The 19,402-nt window shown below is 43.7% G+C and overlaps 1 protein-coding gene across 2 annotated transcripts; it reads left to right on the top strand.

The window, feature by feature from the left end:
- Nucleotides 1–226: 226 nt before the first annotated feature.
- On the top strand, nucleotides 227–18,809 carry CNOT7 (CCR4-NOT transcription complex subunit 7). Of its 2 annotated transcripts, none has more exons than XM_018565122.1 (6): nucleotides 227–426; nucleotides 6,411–6,604; nucleotides 9,717–9,872; nucleotides 12,402–12,552; nucleotides 15,034–15,144; nucleotides 18,589–18,809. In XM_018565122.1, the coding sequence occupies exons 1-6, from the start codon at nucleotides 310–312 to the stop codon at nucleotides 18,715–18,717; spliced, it is 858 nt and encodes a 285-aa protein (XP_018420624.1). In that variant the 5' UTR covers nucleotides 227–309; the 3' UTR covers nucleotides 18,718–18,809. The 2 variants fall into 2 exon arrangements, with proteins under 2 accessions (XP_018420624.1, XP_018420623.1); XM_018565121.1 differs by having other exon boundaries at nucleotides 9,717–9,878; nucleotides 12,408–12,552; nucleotides 18,589–18,718.
- The last annotated feature ends 593 nt before the right edge of the window (nucleotides 18,810–19,402 follow it).

Below are 19,402 nucleotides of genomic sequence, written 5' to 3'. Positions count from 1 at the left end.
TTGGCTCCTAGCTGGCCTGGAAATGCCTTCAAGTTAACATTGAAGAGTTTGAGTCTGTAAGTTAGCAGTGCAGTTAAGGCAGGTCTGCTGAGCCTGTTGCCATGGCTACTTTGCTAAGATTAATGTAATACAAATGTTGATGGTAATTTAAAATCGATTTTTTTTTTTCTCTTGATTTTTGTTCTTCAGATTAAAAAAAAAAAAGTATTTTCATTTCTTTGCAGAGTGCAATTCTCCACCTATGAAACCTCCCAGTAGACACGTGCAAAATTTTGATGCCTGCCTCTGAGCCTCTCCCCCAGTACCACTATGCCTGCCGCAACAGTGGACCACAGCCAGCGGATCTGCGAAGTCTGGGACTGCAACCTGGATGAACAGATGAAGCGAATCCGTCAAGTTATACGCAAGTATAATTATGTTGCAATGGTATGTTTAGGGGTTGTGTCAGTTTGGATAATTTGAAATGTTTCACCCTATCCACCTAGCCATTATTTAACCACCTCCGGGCCGGCCTCCACCGAAATAAAGCTCTATCTGTCCCCAAAAAATGGTATAAAATTCATTTCAGTACAGCGCTGCATGACGGAATAAACGTCAGTCAAAGTACCGCAGCGCTGAATACTGAAAAATGGCCTGGCCAGGAAGGGGGTCTAAACACCTGGTCTTTAAGTGGTTAACTATCATAACGCAGGGCTCAAAATTTCAAGTCCTGAGCTATTAGCCAGGCCTTAAAAGTTACTCGCCACCAGTTGCCCCACCTAACCCCTACTCTGCCCCGGCCTTAACTCCGCCAAATCAGCGGTGTGACGCACAGTACAGAAGTCAGTGGTGCAATGCCTAATACAGAGGTCAGCTGTGTGACGCACAGTACAGAGGTACTGCGGTACAGAGATCCTCCATGTATCCTCTTTTCCCCCTGCATAACGTTCTGGCCGGGTGTCTCACTGTCTCTGCAGTCTTCCTCCCAGCCTATGGCAGCTGAACTGGGTGGAGGAAGCTGCAGAAGACAGCGGAACTGAATGTCATCGAGGGGGTGCTCCGCCGGCGGGACCAGAGATGGGACACTACCGCCGCGGCGATCTTTCGCTTCTCTTCTCCTTCTCGGCCGCTCTGTAGCTGCAGCTATAGAGGAGGAGAAGAGAGAACAGAAGCAAGCAATCGCCACGGCAGTAGTGTCCCATCTCTGGTCCCGCCAGCGGCACACCCCTCGATGATATTCAACTTTCCCCCATGCAATTTTTCACTCGTCAATTGCTAGGGGGCGAGTGGAAATTTTGAGGCCTGATATATATGATTTATAGGGGCCCCTCGTCTGTAGGAAGTCCCCCACCCCCTGCAATTATGGGGATATACAATCTATCGGCCCTTCACCTGAACAAGGTCTTCTCCCCACCAGTAATGATGTACAGTGTGGTGTGTATATGGGGGGGGGGATATATATAATCTATAGGGGCCCCTCACCTGTAGAAAGTCTTCCTCCCCCAGTTTCTCGCCGTCCTCCTCAGTGCCCCGGCAGATATAGTCCCCTCGGACTCCAAGGATCTTCCCCCAGAACAGGACCCCAGACAACTTCGCGTTCCGGCAGATGAGCAGGAGGAATGTCCGTAGGGCAGCGCTCTGTTCCGGGCTCAGTCCCACACCGGAGCTGGACACCATCTCCATCCCCAGCAGCAGCCTGTCCGCCTCCATTTCTCCTGGATGCCCGTCTGTGCACTGTCTCTATGGCGATGCGTCTTGTCTCCAGGAAGTGAGGTCGCAACAACGCGTCCTGTATCCAGGAAGTTACGTACCCAGCTCAGTAACAGTGTCCTTAGAAAAGGCGCGTTCTATCCATTGCGGACCGCCTTTCTCGGTGACGTCACCCTTCCTTTCTCGGGCAGTGTCACGGGGTCTGAAAACACTGGCTGCCCTGAGCTGTCAACGCCAACATCAGTCATACATTACAGTTCTGTTCTGTCTTCTCTTTCGACCGCTCTGTAGCTGCAGCGGCCGAGGAGAAGAGAGAACAGAAGCGAGCAATCGCAGCGGCGGTAGTGTCCCGTCTCTGGTCCCACTTGCGGTGCACCCCCTCGATTTCATTCCACTCGCCCCCACACAAGTGTCTTTTGCCAATTGCGAGGGGGCGGGTGGAAATTTTGAGGCCTGATATAGTACATAGTAATATATAATGTGATTCATCTGATATTAAAGTCAAGCTTACAGGAAGTGACAAGGCAAGATCAATCGATATTTTCTGTACTTGCTGAAATTGTTGTTGACCTGAAAACATGAAAAGTAATGGGCCACCACATCTAAGGACTGGTATGGTTTTGGTCTTGGGCTAAGATATCCTTTAATGGTTTTCACTAGGGATGCACCGGCACTAGTATCGGTGCCGATGCCGAGTATTTGGGCGAGTACTCGTACTCGCCCAAATGCTCTGATGCCTAGCCCGATTCTTCCTGTATCAGGAAGATGGGCAGCGCGTCCTTACACGCTGCCCGGCTTCCTGGTTGGCCGGGAAGCCGGCTCCATGCTCCGTCGTCATTGTTGGTTTCAATAATGTCATGTAAAAATAAAACCTAAGAAGTTATATTGCACAGTTGCCTGGTTTCCCTGGATTTATAAAAAGTTCTAATATGTTTTAAAAGTACAGCTCTTCTTCTTTTAAGACATTTATGGCACAGGGAAGAAGAAACTGCTTTATAAATACAAGCCCAATTCCATAAAAGTTGGGACGCTCTGTAAAATCTACCAAAAAGCAGAATGCAATGATTTGCAAATCTTATAATCCAATATTTTATTCACAATAGAAAACATATGAAATATTTACACTGAGAAATCTGCCATTTTAAGGAAAAATTAGGTAATTTTGATATTGATGGTAGTAACATGTCTCAAAAAAGTTGGGACAGGGCAACAAAAAGCTGGCAAAGTAAAGGTGCCCATACACTTTACAACCCTCGCAAGACTTTTGTCTTGCGAGGGTTGTAAAGTACTTAAAAAAACGTACCATCTGCCCATCTTGGACAGGCAGATCGTACTTGCGATCATCGCAAGACCGCACCCCTAAGGGGGGCTGACTGCAATGAGGGGCGGGCTTCTGATGACTGCAAACGAGCAGTTGTCGAACAAGCAGGCCACTAACTCGCCGAGAATCGTACGATTCCCAGCAGCTTTTCCAGCCTGCTTGTTCGACGGAAGACGTGCGACCGTACAGTAGAAACGGTCGCACGCCTTCCATACACTGCACGATTCTCATACGATCGCAGGATTTCCCGCGATTCTCGTACGAGAATCGAGCAGTGTGAACGGAGACGTGCGACCGTTTCTACTGTACGGTCGCACGTCTTCCGTCGAACAAGCAGGCCACTACCTCGCCGAGAATCGTACGATTCCCGGCTGGTTTTCGAACATGCTGGTTCGACGGAAGACGTGCGACCGTACAGTAGAAACGGTCGCACGCCTTCCATACACTGCACGATTCTCATACGATCGCAGGATTTCCCGCGATTCTCGTACGAGAATCGAGCAGTGTGAACGGAGACGTGCGACCGTTTCTACTGTACGGTCGCACGTCTTCCGTCGAACAAGCAGGCCACTACCTCGCCGAGAATCGTACGATTCCCGGCTGGTTTTCGAACATGCTGGTTCGACGGAAGACGTGCGACCGTACAGTAGAAACGGTCGCACGCCTTCCATACACTGCACGATTCTCATACGATCGCAGGATTTCCCGCGATTCTCGTACGAGAATCGAGCAGTGTATGGGCACCTTTTAGAGAGTCCGTGTCTCAGAAATAATGATGGGCAGAGGTTCACCATGGGGAGTTCGTGTCTCAGAAATAAAGATGGGCAGAGGTTCACCATGGAGAGTCCGTGTCTCAGAAATAAAGATGGGCAGAGGTTCACAATGGGGAGTCCGTGTCTCAGAAATAAAAATGGGCAGAGGTTCACCATGGAGAGTCCGTATCTCAGAAATAAAGATGGGCAGAGGTTCACCATGGAGAGTCCGTATCTCAGAAATAAAGATGGGCAGAGGTTCACCATGGAGAGTCCTTGTCTCAGAAATAAAGATGGGCAGAGGTTCACCATGGAGAGTCCGTGTCTCAGAAATAAAAATGGGCAGAGGTTCACCATGGAGAGTCCGTGTCTCGGAAATAAAGATGGGCAGAGGTTCACCATGGAGAGTCCGTGTCTCAGAAATAAAAATGGGCAGAGGTCCACAAACTGTGAAAAGCTGCGTCTAAATTGTTGAACAATTTCAGAATAATGTTCCTCAACATAAAATTGCAAAGACTGATTGCAAAGAGTGTCTCAGATCTTAATTAGTTTGATGGACTTATGGCTGTACAAATCCTTCCTGCAATGAAACGATGTGTGTTTATTAACTTGCTGAGTAAAAGTGCAGGGCAAATCTGCTTAGACTGTTCCTGGTTGTCCGTGTCTCATGAATGGTTTACAGCTGCCACTGCTAGTTGAGCCTGTCTTCCTTACGTATAGTGCCCAGGTTTACTTATTGGGTCATCCCCAGGTACATTTATAACCCTATGTTTGTGTTGTCACTGAGCAGGAAAGAAAGCGAGAAGTAGTTATTCTGGCTACTGTTGCAGTAAGGGGGCAGCTAGTCAATAACTTTTCTTGATCACAGGACACAGAGTTAAATTATTTAACTGCTGGGTTATGCAACTACCTTTAGGTGACAATGACTGGCAAATCAATCAAAGTTTTAAGGGCAGCGTTGTATAATCCCTTCCACTTCGCCTCAGCTTTTTTGCTAGTGCCCTTGGGTGATGGACAACTTTTTTTTTCTTCCTTTGACACATGACATCAAAAAGATCTTTAAATATTATAGCAAAAGTAAGCTATCTCTGAGATAAAAGCTCGTTTGCAAACCTACTTGGATATCCTAAGGGGTAGGAAAGGTGTTGTTGACGCATAAACTGACACGATAAAGTGGGTATCAAGCTGCCTGCACCTCTAATTCGGGGCTAACACTGGCCACATGTTTAAATGTTTACAAAAGCACTACCAGCACATCGGGGGTGACTCATTGTCCGGCCATACTACATTTAATCTCAAACTTCTGAGTACTTTAACATCTTTGCATGAAACTTTTATACTAGGTTTATTGTCAACATGACCTAGTACAAGCACATGGCCAGTGAAGTGTCAGGCCAACTGCTTTTTAGTAATCTCCTTATTTGCAGTACATTTAAACTGTTTCAGCTGCCTGTATCTGTAGGTCTACTGATCATAAACCTGGACTGGTGGCTTCCCACATCTTTTGATTGTTGTTTGACATGAGTTGGGAGACCGTGTGGGATGTCAGGCTGTTGACAAGTCACAAACCATCTTAAGCCTCAGTCACACAGCCATCTAGGGCTGTACACCACCCAGATCAGTGTATTTATGAGGTGGATAGGGCCAGGCGTTTGAAGTCGGCTGAGGATGGGAAGACTGTACAAATCAATGACAGGCTGACATGGTCTGTGGCTGTTTGCATGTATTTGCACATGGAGCCATTACCTACAGTTAGGAATAGATGAGCGGCACTGTATGCAGACATTTTGTGTCCAGGGCCACTCAGCTGTTCTTAATTCCAGGTAGTTGCGCCATGTGCGGATATATGCGAACAGCTGCAAAGCCTGTCAGCCTTTCTTTGATTTGTACAGGCTAAGAGGCAGCAGCCTCTGCGTAAGAGGCTTAAGTTGACCTCTGACCCACTAATTGATGTGTAAAGCTGAGATACAATTAGTAAAACAAAATAAAGGGACAAATCTGAAACCTTCAGCAGTAAAATGACACATTTACAATACATGATTGAATATTCACATTATTGCATAAGTCCTCTTGCAATAAGAAGTCATGAGTTCTCTTTTAATGTACTTTTTTTTTCCAGTTCTCTTTATAAGTAAAAATGGAGGCCATATAATTTAAAGTGAACCTTTCCTTTGACCATGCAGGGTAATGTATAAGGTTCAGTTTGCTCTGCAGTAGCTTATACTCACCTTTTACCTTTCAGCTACCAGGGGCTGGGGGAAAGAAATCCCTGCGTAAGATGAAAACCACATTGCTGGTGCCCCTCCTCCAGCCCTATGTGATAGAGTTGGGCCAATCATGAGGCACCAGCTGTCCCATTAGAGAGGGGGGGGTGTGATGCACATGCTCGCACATACCCTAAAGTGTTGGGTATTTCAGTTTGCATCCAGTAATAGGGGAGCGAAGGGAAGAGTATATACTGCTGGGGAGGAGGGAGGGGGCTAAGTGAGCCTTTTACTTTGCCCGGTATGGGTACAACACAATAAACAAAATTCAAAAACATTTACAGAGAAAGTATAAAAGTGTTTTACCCGTCTGATTATGCTGTAAAAACATAAGCATGTTACTATGTGCTTTATTTACAAGAACTATCATTTTATCTCTTGTAGGACACCGAGTTTCCAGGAGTAGTTGCGAGACCAATCGGAGAGTTCAGGAGTAACGCTGACTATCAATACCAACTTTTACGCTGTAATGTGGATTTACTAAAGATCATTCAGCTGGGGTTAACATTTATGAATGAGCAAGGAGAATACCCACCAGGAACCTCAACATGGCAATTTAATTTTAAATTTAATTTAACGTGAGTGTCCCAGCTACATAGATGCTCTTCATTTCCACATATACTGTGGACTTTTAAAGCATCAAGGCCTCTTTCACATGAGCTGTCCGATCAGGTCCGCCCGGCAGTTTTTCAACCGGACCCGATCGGACACTCTATGAAAGTCTATGGTCAGCCGAGTTTACACCCGGTTAGCTCCGGCTCGGTCTAGTAATTCATACGGATCATTGATCCGTTTCAACGGACCGGAAGTAATCTGATGTAAACGAACGTTTACATCAGATTCCCCATAGACTTGCATGGAGTCCGGCACTTTCAGTTTTTTCCTTCATCACAAGATGGAGGAAATAACTGGACACATGTCACAGCGGTGACATCTGATCAGAAGAGGATCGGTTGACGGATCCTCTCCTGATCGGCCAGTGTGAAAGGGGCCTTGGAGTAGTTTTATTTAGAAAATGCATTTAGTATATTTTATTTTATGTAGTTTGTTTATTTAGAAAAGTGAATGTATACTGAGCTTAGTAAATTGGCGGAAGCGATGTTCACTTTGAATACCCCGTCAACATGGAAATAAATAGGAATTTATGTCTTGCACAATTGGATAAATGAAGTAAGCGTGGCTTTTCCTTATTTACTGAGCTGTATGAACATTCACTTGGCCAAATGAATGGAATCTTTTGCTTTAGTAAATCAACGCCACTGTGTTAACCTTTCAGCAATGTTTTAAATTCAGCACAGACTCGAGCCAATTTCATCTTTACTGATTGTCAAAACAGGAAAATGGTAAATGTAGTAGACCTCTCTGAGGTGCCTTGCTGTAAGGGGAAGTGAAGACACAGCACAGTTTGCATTATCCCTTTGTATATATTTCTGAATATAACTCAGCCCTTCTAATCTGCTTCTGGGAATGTTGTGACATCTATTTGCATATGTATTGGGTAATGGCTATTCTTATTTTAGGGTAGTTTGGTATAGTATCTTTTTAACACCCAATTTACCAATAGTTCTTGTTTTATTTTGATTTACATTGTTTATTACCTAGAAACTAAAAGTAAAGGTTTTGTCAGTTTAATGCTTTTTATAGAAGTATACTCACAACATCCTAAACTACATGAATTTCTTTTTAAATACCTTGTAAAGCCTTTTCTTTAGCGATTACAAGACCGATCTTGCCCCATTCTTTTATAGTGCAGCAAGGAGTGGGTGTAGACTCGGCCGCTATGTCATGTCACTTCCTTCTCCAGGACCAGCGGTGTCAGCTGATGTACCAATGCAATCTCTACAATCCACTGTTTACCGCATTGCAGGTTACATGTATTGGTATGATGCGGTGCATTTCATTTGAATGACACTCCTACGCCCCTTGCCAACGGATGTTTTTTGGCAGTGCAACGCATGTTAGCGTGTTGTCACGCACTGTGCTTCAATGCACAACCATCGGAAGGTGCATTGTCATTCAGAATGAATGGCACCTCATTGCACCAGTTTACTTAACACACATTGCTGTGTGTTGCAGTATAAAGCATGAGTATTACTGTAACGCAAAGTGTAATCAGGCCCTCAAAGGTCTACCGCAGGTGTGTTTGAGAATATCTCGCCTGCATTAAGGTGCCCATACACCTTACGATTATCGCACGATTTTCGTCTGCGGTCATGTTTTCGTACGATGGCACAGTTGATGGGAAGTGCACAATCGCAATTACTGTACAACCGTTCAACTTTTGCCTTTCCAGCGGTCTAGAAAACTTTTATCAAATCGTCCGAATTTCGATGGATTAGTGGCGTTTTCGTACGAAACAAATCGCAATAGCAACACTGCTCATGCGCAAACGAAAATCCACTCCTTCAATCGACGAAATTCGGCCAGGTGATATTGAAATCCACAACGGTCTGTGCATGATGGGGCAGTTGTACAAAAATCGAATGACGTTCGATCACCGTACTTAGAATCGTAATCGTAAGGTGTATGGCCACCTTTACAAACATAAACCAGAAGGATTCTCAGATCACCAGATTATTGACAGCAGGGAGTCAGCTCAACAAGTGCATACTCACGAGGCCGGCATAATGAATTAAAGCCCGATGTGGGCTGAGAGTTCTGCATACGTTGTAAGGATACATCTTCATTTTTAATAAGTCTACTGTTTTTAGATTACCCTTTTTAGAGTGAGTAAAAGATGCCAGCTTTAATAAAAAAAAAAAAAAAGGTTTGTTGCAATAGTGGTAATGAATAAATGTACTGGCAAGAAGTGTTTTTATATTGGTGGGACTTAACCTGGGCAATTATACTGAGCATATGATGAAAAATGCATAAGCAGAGTTTACCTTCATTGAATTTGGCACACATAAAGTGGATTCATATCCTTCATAGCTGTTGAGGAATATACAGGCAGTCCCCGAGTTACAAACATCCGACTTGCATACGACTCCTACTTACTAACGGAGGCCATTACTGTACCACAAAGGTAGTTGTAATGCTACTGTGCTCATGCTGACGAGGAGTGGCCGCCTATTTGCGTCTGGTTCGTTTTACTGTGCGTACATTACAGGAAGTTGGCTCTTGTTATACGTGCAGACGATGGGTGCCGCCTCGTCTAACGGGTCACTGTGAGGCTTTTACTGCTGTCTGTATCCTCATTAGAAAGATTTAATCTCACTTCCTGTCCTTGAGACAACAGGAAGGGAGAGGAAATCTACCCCTGTGAAGGGAAATTCACTCCTGTAAGAGTTATCATGGAAAAAGGTGTCTCCACTGAATCTTTATCACCAATCTTTGCTTCCACGACAACAACCAAAATTTTCCAAATCCAATTGTCACAGGGACAGAAAGTGAGGTGAAATCTTCTGAACAGGGGCACACACAGCAAAACAAACTTTACGGTTGGTTAACCCTTCCCTATGCTATCCAAAACTAAAACAATTTTTTGGGCTGGAGTTACACTTAAAAAATGTACCTGTTCCAACTTACATACAAATTCAACTTAAGAACAAACCTACAGACCCGATCTTGTCCGTAACCCAGGGACTGCCTGTATTTCAATGAAAGGTTTTGTGTCTGGAGTTCACTTGGTGTGTCTGAATGAAAAGTCTTTGTTCAAGTCTTGTCCTGATTGTGAGTTTTTCTCTGCAGGGAAGATATGTATGCACAAGACTCCATAGAGCTGCTCAACTCATCTGGGATCCAGTTTAAGAAGCATGAGGAAGAGGGCATTGAAACTCACTATTTTGCAGAGTTGTTCATGACCTCTGGAGTGGTGCTTTGTGAAGGAGTGAAATGGCTTTCTTTCCACAGGTATGTGATAGGTGTGTTAAACCAATATATTTCCTTGCACTTGGCTTTCCATTGAGGCTGTTAATGGTGATTCATGGGGGTTGAAGAACTTGGTTATTAGAAAAGATTTTTAATGTACATTTTACAGTTTATAAACTACTACCATTTACTTAAAGCACAGACTGCAGGGTCTGTATGGGACAATGCTATAATTTGGAATGTAAAACATATTTTAGCTCTCTTCTGACGAGTTCTTCCAGCCTGTGCTTGATAAAGAACTCAACCAAGTGTGGTTTCCCTGTAAGCTTGTCAAATACAGGACTGCTCATCATCTCTGCCCTTGTGATAAGCCAGTATTACTTTTTTATATTTAGTGGTTCTCCTTTTACAACAATATCCTTCTTTCCTCAAAGAGGAACTTTACCCATATCTTTAAAATGACAACAAAGGCACCTTTAGAAATGTTTAGTAATGACAATCTACAAACACATACTTCTAGATAATTGCCGGCTTTGTATTCTTTGCATGCATTTTCTTCCCTGGTCTTCTGACAGTGGCTATTTTTACTAAAGGCAGATGAATCCATCTCCCTTTACTTCCTGAAACTCTGGCACATGTGACCAATGTGACTAGAACATGTGACCATGCACATCATCTCAGGGGAGGAAATGCCTTTCCCTGAGTACTCATGAGATTTCCCAGCAATGCTCTGCTGATGTAACCTTCCCAGGATGCAACGCTTAGGCACATTACATCATTTGTGCCAAAGTCTTGTAAATGTATCTTTTCATGTGTTTAACAGTGTTCATTCCTTATATACCTTTAAAGTTGACTCTTCTTGACTTCCTGTACCCCAGTGAAGTCCAGTGTGGTTTCAGAGATGGATTTCTTAGGAAGTGGTATGGGGTGGAGTTGAACCCCGTACCCACAGCGTACACGAGTCAGGCCTTATATTCTCAGCCTTCATAAACCGATTTAATGTTATAGAGTAGGAAGTACCTTTTCAGCTAAGTGACCTGGTCAACATTCACAGGGAGAGAAACAAAAGGTATTGATCACATATATACTGCTTCGTTTTGTGCAGATAGCATAATAATCAGAGGTGGGCCCTTGCATGACAATGGTTGTACAGAAGTTTCTCAAAGAGACATCTGTCCGTAATTGGTCAACATGGTCATCATGTATCTTAGTCTCCCAAAGATCTAATTTTATTATGTAATTTATGGCAAAACTGTTTTTCCTTTATAGCAGTGGTTTCCTTTCAGACCTTTCTGTGCCGTTTAATGCCTTGTGAAAGGTGTGACAATCGGCTGTGTGACAATGATACAGAACATTGGATTGCAAAGTCTCCTGATTCTTTGATAATCCTGTCCCTGACTTTCCAGCATGAGCAGTGAGAAAGTTAATGAACTCAGTAGCTGTGCCACGGCTAAGAAAAGGGAATGGAAAAAGAGAATTTAGACCATAATCTTCTAATCCTCATGAAGAGCAAGCAGCTTCTCTTGCAACAGAGGCGTTCTCTTAGCACGCTTTCTACCACGATCGGTTTATAAAGTCTCATTTTTTTTTACGAATAGTTTTTAGCATCCCCTGATTTCTGCTGCTTGCTCCAGTGAAGTTAGTTACCGGCTTCCTTTTTTTCAGCTACTTTTTAGTTGTGTGTTAATGGATTTGACTTGCATCTTCCTGTGCTAATCTGGATCATCAGACACATTACAAAACCAAAAGTCTATAATCCTTCCGATTACACGTGTATACTAATGCCATGTGACTGTAACCTACACAGTGCATGTCATGCAGGTTAACATATCTGCCATCACATGCAAAATGGAATAAACACTGTGAGAGGAAATAAACATCATTGGAAAGTGAAAAAGAAGTAGCATGCTGTAAATAGCATGCTGTAATATTTGTTGTGGTCAGGACATAAAAATAGTTTATTCTGAAGTCCAGGTGGCACCTTTTTTTTCCATGTATACCAGACTATACTTAGCCGCTTCACTGAAAGAAAGTCTGTGATTTACAAAGTTCTATAGCTCAGGCTATAGTTCTATAGTTCAGGCCAAAAAATTATTTTCCCACAATAATGTCCCTTTAAGAAAATCTAGAAATACATTATTTCCACATATCACTCCTGAAAGTTATTGGCCTAATAATTTTAGTTGTTCCTGGTTTGAAGAAAGGTTTGTTTTTTTCTAAACAGGGAAGTGGATCAAATTTTGCCTAACCTAAGCTTAAAAAATGATCCTAAGATACTTAGGGAATGTCCGTAGAAGAGTCTGGCATTTGTAAACATGTATAATAGATGCATCAAGCTTTTGTTTTTTCATTTTTTTTAATTACAGCATGCTACTTCTTTTTCACTTTCCAATGATAATCACTAATCAGGCCATATACATTTCACCTCAAGACATTTGCGTGCTTATATATGATTGTACTGAATACAAATTTGGGTAGCGTTCCACATTCTGCATAAACAGAACAGTATTTCAGACTGTGTAAAGTAAGTCACTGTAAAGTAATCTTTCATATATTTTTTTGTTGTCATAGTGGCTATGATTTTGGCTATCTAATAAAGATACTGACTAATTCAAACTTGCCCGAGGTTGAGCTGGACTTCTTTGAAATTCTTCGGCTATTTTTTCCCGTGATATACGATGTCAAATATCTCATGAAAAGCTGCAAAAACCTAAAGGTACGTGCTTTTCCCACTTTGATGAAAGATTATACAAATATACAACATGACAGAAAGCTGGTGTGATTGAAGGTTAATTCGTTTTTAAATCATTTTAAATAAAAAAAAATGCAATTGAAACACTTCTTTAAAGGGCAGCTGTACCCAAAACAAATTGTTCTATTAGCCTGGGAAGGGATAGAAACTAAAACTACTGCAGTGGAAATCTCACTGTTTGAGCACCTGGGAGCTGTAAGACAATTTGGTTTTAGTGCTGCCTTCAGGAGGAATTGAACACTGCAAAAAAAAAAGCTGTTGGCCAGCCGCCATCAATAGAGAAAAGACATCCATCCTCCCAGGACACTAACAAAAGCTGATGTATGATGGGAGTGTATTGTCTCTGAATAACTGAATTCTAGCTCCCTTAATAAATGAGAAAGAAATAAAGCTAAAACTATACACACTTTAAAGCATTAATACAAAAAGTGAATATTTCAGTTTTGTATGCCTTCTGGTTCTTACACCTCCCAGGTGCTCAAACAGTGAGATTTCCACTGCAGTAGTTTTAGTTTCTATCCGCCGTCATACATCAGCTTTTGTTAGTGTCCTAGGAGGATGGATGTATTTTCTCTATTGAGAAAGTTTTTACCCTTTTTACTAGCTTTTTATTTTCTTTTTGAGATAATTACAGCTGTTGCCATTTAAAGGGCTGGGTAGGAGTCCTAGACATCTTGTGGGTGCAGGATACTTGGTCTACCGGGAATCTCGTCTTCCTTCCCACAATGTGGAGCTTCAAATGATTTAGTTGTCCCTTCAATGCTGGACACCCTGACTCTGATCAAGTTAGATAACGGCAGTGTAGTGGTGTACATCAACCACCAGGAAAGATTCAGAAGTTTTGCTGCGGCAAGAGAGGTAGAAAGGATTCTAGCCTGGGCATAACTCCACATTCCAACCTTGTCTGCCATTCACATTCCAGGCATGGACAGTTGATAGGCAGACTACCTCATCATGCAGCGCCTAGATCCAGGGGAATTTTCTCTACACCCAGAAGTGTTTCAGGACCTGTGTCACTGGTGGTTGAAGCTGGATGTGGACAGTTTTGTCTTCAGATGCGGAGATCTATAGCAGAAGCATAGGTTGCTGTGGTGGCTCCATGGGATTAGTACTGCCTGCTCTATGCCTTTCCTCCCCTAAAACTCCTTCCTTCTCTACTTCGCAGGATCGGTATGGAGAGTATTCCGGTTATCCTCATATCTCCAAACTGGTCCAGGCAGATGTGGTATTCTGACCTTATTAGCCCTCTAGCAGACACCCCTTGGACACTTCCGCATCCACTGGATCTCCTATCTCAATTACCAACTTGCATCAAAGTCTGTGGCTTTAACCGCATGGAGGGGTCTCTGTGATTTCAGTAATTCACACACTGTTAACAGCTAGGAAGTCTACCTACTGCAAAGTCTACCAGCACACAAGCTGATTTTGCTTGGTGCAAACAAAGACAATATTACCCCCAGGAAATACTTTCTGGGAAGAATCCTAACTTTTCTGCAATTTAGGTCTGGATCAGTATTTTGCCCTGAAAAGCCTGGCAGCCACTCATTCATTGGTCAAGATCTTTGTACAAAGGATCTATCATGTGGCCCCTCCTGTACAGTCTCCTGTGTCTCTGTAGGGTTTAAATTTGGCTCCTTTTGGCACTTTAAAGGCCACCTTTTGAGCCTATTAGGGATATTCTCCTTTCCACTCTTACTCACAAGGTTGCGCTCCATGCTGCTATCACCTCTGAGTTTGCACCTTCATTCTGCAAAGAACCCCACTTGGTCCTACACAAGAACAAGGTGGTATTGAGGCCTAGAGTCTCCTTCCTAAGGTGATTTCAGCCTTTCCCCTCACCAAGAACATGGTTCTTCCATCTTTCTGTACGATTCCAGTAGGTCAAAATTACACTGGCTGTATGCTGTGTGGGTTTACCTCTCAGCCACTGCTTTCATTAGAAATACTCACTTTTGGCCTTCCCGATAATCCCTGTATAGGGAAACACTTCACCTTTCACAGCAACAGATTATGGTCATAATGACGAGGTTCTACCTTTTCCTGTCAAAGTGCACTCTACTAGGTCTGTGAGTGCTTGTTTTACCAGGGGGGTGTTTAGGCCTCATGTGATGCTAGCTTTCGGTGTAAGGTCCTTCAGGCAGCTGTTTGAGCTTTAGACTACCCCCATTTCTATTGTTCTATGTAGTCCACCACGGGCTGCATAGGTGGCGTTTGCAGGTTTTTGTCCCAATATGTCACCAGAAGACTACTTTCATGCATCTATCTCATCCTGTTCATTCCAAGTTTCACCCCATTTCCTCAGTATCTTCTATAAGGTTTTGTGTAGCCCTGAATGGTTTTCTTCTTGTCAGTATGTTTGTCAGTAAAATGGGAAACAAACTGAGCTTTTAATTAAATCCTTTCAGAAGCGGTAAAAAAAACAATGCAATGTGTTCTCTCCAACAGGGTGGGCTGCAAGAAGTGGCTGAACAGCTGGAACTGGAGCGGATAGGACCTCAGCACCAAGCGGGCTCAGACTCCTTACTGACCGGAATGGCGTTCTTCAAAATGAGAGAAGTAAGATGCACATTTCATGAATTGATTGGAAAAAATGGACTATTAAAAGTTCTACAGTATCCAGTGATTGGTTCTGAAGCATTCATCTTTAACTCTGTTTTCCCAAACCCCTACTGTTCATTCACAGTTGGTGTTCTGTAAGATGCTGCCTAAATGCAAATATCATTCCACATTTACGAGATGCAGGGCAATGAGATTTCTGCTTTCCTACAAAATGTCAGGTCTGATGTAAAGTGCTATAACCAGCGGCGTATTTAACTTTGCTGCTGCCCTAGGCAAGGCAGCAGCGCCGCCCCCTCCCCCGCAGCTTCTCGGAAAATCCCCCCTCCCCTGACTGACCCGCCGCTGCTCATACAGCACCCCCCCCCGGACTGACCCGCCGATTCTCGGCAGATAGCATCACCCACCTCTGTATAGTGCGCTCCCGCCCCAGCGCCAGCACCACGACACGGAGCAGCAGCCGGTATCTAGCAGACCCGATGACAGGAGGAAGACTTCCGCGTCACGTGACGGCCCGCAAGCAGCAGCGGCGCTGTGTGCTAGATACCGGCTGCTGCTCTGTGTCGTGGTGCTGGCGCTGGGGGCGAGAGCGCACTATACAGAGGTGGGTGATGCCATCTGCGGGAATCAGCGGGTCATTCCGGGGGGGGGATGTGCAGCTTTGTCCTAGGCAAGGCAGCAACGCCGCCCTCAGCGAATCTGCCGCTCCAGGCAAACGCCTTGTTTGCCTCGCGGCAGATACGCCCCTGGCTATAACGCAGTGTTTCAGTAACTACCATGTGACTCAGTCATTGATGTAGACAAAGTTAGAATATTTTTTTTTACCATTGGCTCAAAAAGTGAAGAGACAATAGTCATTTTCTCAGAATACACGGCAGAGTATATTAGATGGAGAAGAATATAAGAAAATAATTGTACAGCTAAAGACTACAACATATCTATGAAAAGGTTAGACTGATGTCACAGGTCAGGGGAAGCTGATTTTAAGCTTTAATATCAATTCCCACAGCTTTTTCTTTTACTTTATGTCACAGTGCTGATCAAAAAAAGCTTATCCTACGAGCCTGCCTAAACACCAAGAGCAACATGTTGTGACAACTGAACTGTGCAAAGCAATTGTCTGAACTCACAGTGGTTCACTGTGACAATACCCCCCCCTCCCCCCCCTTCCCTTTTCCTCTTTGTGAATTCAGATGTATGAGGCATTGTGGGATAAAAGCAGATTTTCGGATCATGCTAGCAATGTTTGAATGAAGCACTAGAAGCTGAAACAGGTTTTTTAGGCTTGCCTCTTTTCTGGGCTGGGTGACTTTAAGCATCATCAGAACCCTTTCCTCCTGTTCCCCCCTGTGCCTGTAAGCTATTTGCTTTTTGTTCTATCAATCGTTTAGGCTCTGTACTCGGGATGCACCGATATATATCGGCCGATAATGGCACTTTTGGCATAATGCTGATTTTTCCTGCCGATACATCGGCGCATCCCTGCTTTCTTTTCTCCCCGCTGGGCGCTGCTCTGTGTCCCAGCGGGGAGGAGAGAAAATGTGACAGCCGAGCGCTGCGGGAGGAGAGCGCTGTGAGCGGCCGGCGTCTCTCCTCCCACACCCGTCACAGTCCGGCAGAGCGGTGTGGGGGCGGAGACAGCGCTGTCACAGGAGGTTGGGCTCTCCTCCCTACACCGCTTGATCAGCCTCCTGTGACAGCGTGTCAGAGAGGAGAGCGGTACAAACACTCAGCAATCAGCGATCGCTGAGTGTTTGTAGATAATTGAGGACATGGTATGTTGGCTATATCCTCAATTATGAATGAACGGGAGTGATCTATATCCCCTCCTGTTCATTCATGATTGTAGGTATAGTAAGCACACTCTGCCCTCATGTTATGAATGAACAGGAACAGTTGTAGAGGATTCCTGTTCATTGATAACAGGGGCCACAGAAAAAGAGATTGAGGAGTGTTCTCAATCTCTTTTTCTATTTTAAAAGGGAAATATCAGGGGTCTATTTAGACCCCTAATATTTTCCTGAAGCCCCTAAAAGTAAAGTAAAAAAGAAAAATATTTAATAAAAAATGAATTAATAAATATAAAAAAAAATATTTGAAAAATTTGAAAAAATAAAAAACATTTTCGGTATCAGGCCTGACAATTTTTTTTTTTATTTTGGGTTTTAAAATTTCCATTTCGGTGCACCACTACTCTGTACCATGTGTGGGGGCCATTGCGGTGGCCTGCTTGCAAATACAGTGGCAGTCCATCCTGGAATGTCCACTACTCAAGCCTGTATCCTAGCAGTGCAGGGCAAGTATTTACATAAACCCTTCCAAGGATGTGTGTATTTACATGTCGGTGGCTCGGTGCCCTTTCCTATTCTTTCAGTGGAAGGAATGTATTAATCTGATGTAAGTAGGGGTAGCTTAGTAACTAAAACATAGGTCAGGGTGAGTTGTAGGGGCTCGTGATATTGTTGTGTTTCCTGTGTATACCATACTAAGTTGCTTCGGAGGGCTCTTGAAAAAAGATCCTAGGGCACCCTGCCACCCCTCTATCCAAATACAATTTTACTGCAGAGCAAAGACCAGCAGAGAGACGTAGCTGGATCTAAAAAGAGATATAGATTGAACAGGCAGGCAGAGGGCAAAAGGCTAGACACTAGTATTGCCTGTAGTCTCCCTGCAGCTGATTTTTATTTTCTCATTTACTGGCATTGTCTCTCAGTGTCACAGTCTTGGGGTAGAGGCGGGGATGGCTCCCTGATGTCCGAGCCAACCCCCAATGACTAGTGATCTGATGAAGGAATGATCATGCAGCAGTCGGAGAGGTTCAAAAAGCAAAGATGCACAGAATAAATAAAGCATAGAGAGAGGATTGTCTGCAGGTCATGAAGTTCAGCTTGATCATCAGCAAGGAAAACAGGGAGCAGTAAATCTTGTGAGACTAGCAGTTGGAGGCACAATGCCTTAGATGATCTCACACTGCAGTTGTACAGCTAGGAGGCTCAAGGCACAGGAAGTGCATTGCTATATGTTAGGAAGAATCCATGGCACGGGGTAGATTTTGTTTCTGGGTATTTCTTGGGCACAAGTAACATTTTAAAGGTTCCCTAACACTTGGTAAATCTTTACTATTTAATTTCCGGTCCACTGTGAAGCTGCCCACACACCTTACAATTATCTGCAGATTTTCTGTGGTCAGATGCAAAAGGTGCAACAGATTCCTCCATCTACACTAAACTATGTGGATGGAGTAATCTCCACCTTGGGCCAATCTGTTGCACCCTTTCCATCTGACCACAGAACATCTGCAGATAATTGTAAGGTGTGTGGGCACCTTTAGAGTGGCGAGACTGTCACAAATGAAAACATTTAGCAAACATCTTGTAACATAGCATAGTTTTATCCGTTTCTAGTTTGGTCTTGTTCATCAAAAATGTAACATTTCTCTTCCAGATGTTCTTTGAAGATCATATAGATGATGCAAAATATTGTGGTCACTTGTATGGCCTGGGATCTGGATCATCATATGTTCAGAATGGCACAGGGAATGCTTATGAAGAGGAAGCCAACAAGCAATCTTGACCTCCAAAGGACAGCTAGCACTTTTCATTGCCAAGCTCTATTATTTTCTCCATGTTTTATCTCTGGTCACATTGATTGGACATCTACTCACTCATCTCATTTTTCCTGTCCTCCTTCCTGCCCATACAGAACCACCTGGCCTTGAAACCGCTTTGATGTCTTAATTTGTTCAGATCCATAGCCATCATTATCACACTGTCTGCCCCAGATGTTCAGCGGTTTTTATGAAGTTAATCATATTAACCATTTGGGGGTTGCAACCCTCTGCACATCTTCATAGATCTTCCAGGCGGTGCATAGATGTCAGGTGTCTATTTTTTCACCCTTTTGCCCTTAAGGCTGCCGAAGAAGATTGGAGGTCTTGTTGATCTTTTGATGTCAGTTTACTAGCTTTTTACATCTTCAGATATTTCTGCACCCTCTCTACGGGTCTACAGAGCATATTCTGCACCATTCAGAAGGGCGGTCACTAGGTGCATTATTGAAAACTCTAATACATGTGTGTATAGTGCAAATAAGGAACCAGTGCATAAAACTGGCAACATGAGGTAGATCTCCCTTCAGGTCAACAGCTGGATGTGAAGCTGCTAGCTTTCTCAAGCAAAAAAAATACCATCCAACTTCCCCCACTTCTTTTTTTTTTTTTTTCATTCGTCTGAATCGCCCGTTTTTTTTCCCTAAATCC

Source organism: Nanorana parkeri, unplaced genomic scaffold (assembly GCF_000935625.1).
Source record: "Nanorana parkeri isolate BGI_ZX_2015 unplaced genomic scaffold, ASM93562v1 scaffold814, whole genome shotgun sequence".
Lineage (NCBI taxonomy): Eukaryota > Metazoa > Chordata > Amphibia > Anura > Dicroglossidae > Nanorana > Nanorana parkeri.
Note: the sequence above shows the minus strand (reverse complement) of the source record. Positions and strands in the feature narration are given on the sequence as shown.

Coding starts and splice junctions, on each gene's coding strand:
- CNOT7 (XM_018565122.1), top strand. CDS start 310: ATGCCTGCCGCAACAGTGGACCACAGCCAGCGGATCTGCGAAGTCTGG. Junction 6,605..9,716: donor AATTTTAAATTTAATTTAAC/GTGAGTGTCCCA, acceptor TTTTCTCTGCAG/GGAAGATATGTATGCACAAG. Junction 9,873..12,401: donor GGAGTGAAATGGCTTTCTTT/CCACAGGTATGT, acceptor ATTTTTTTGTTG/TCATAGTGGCTATGATTTTG.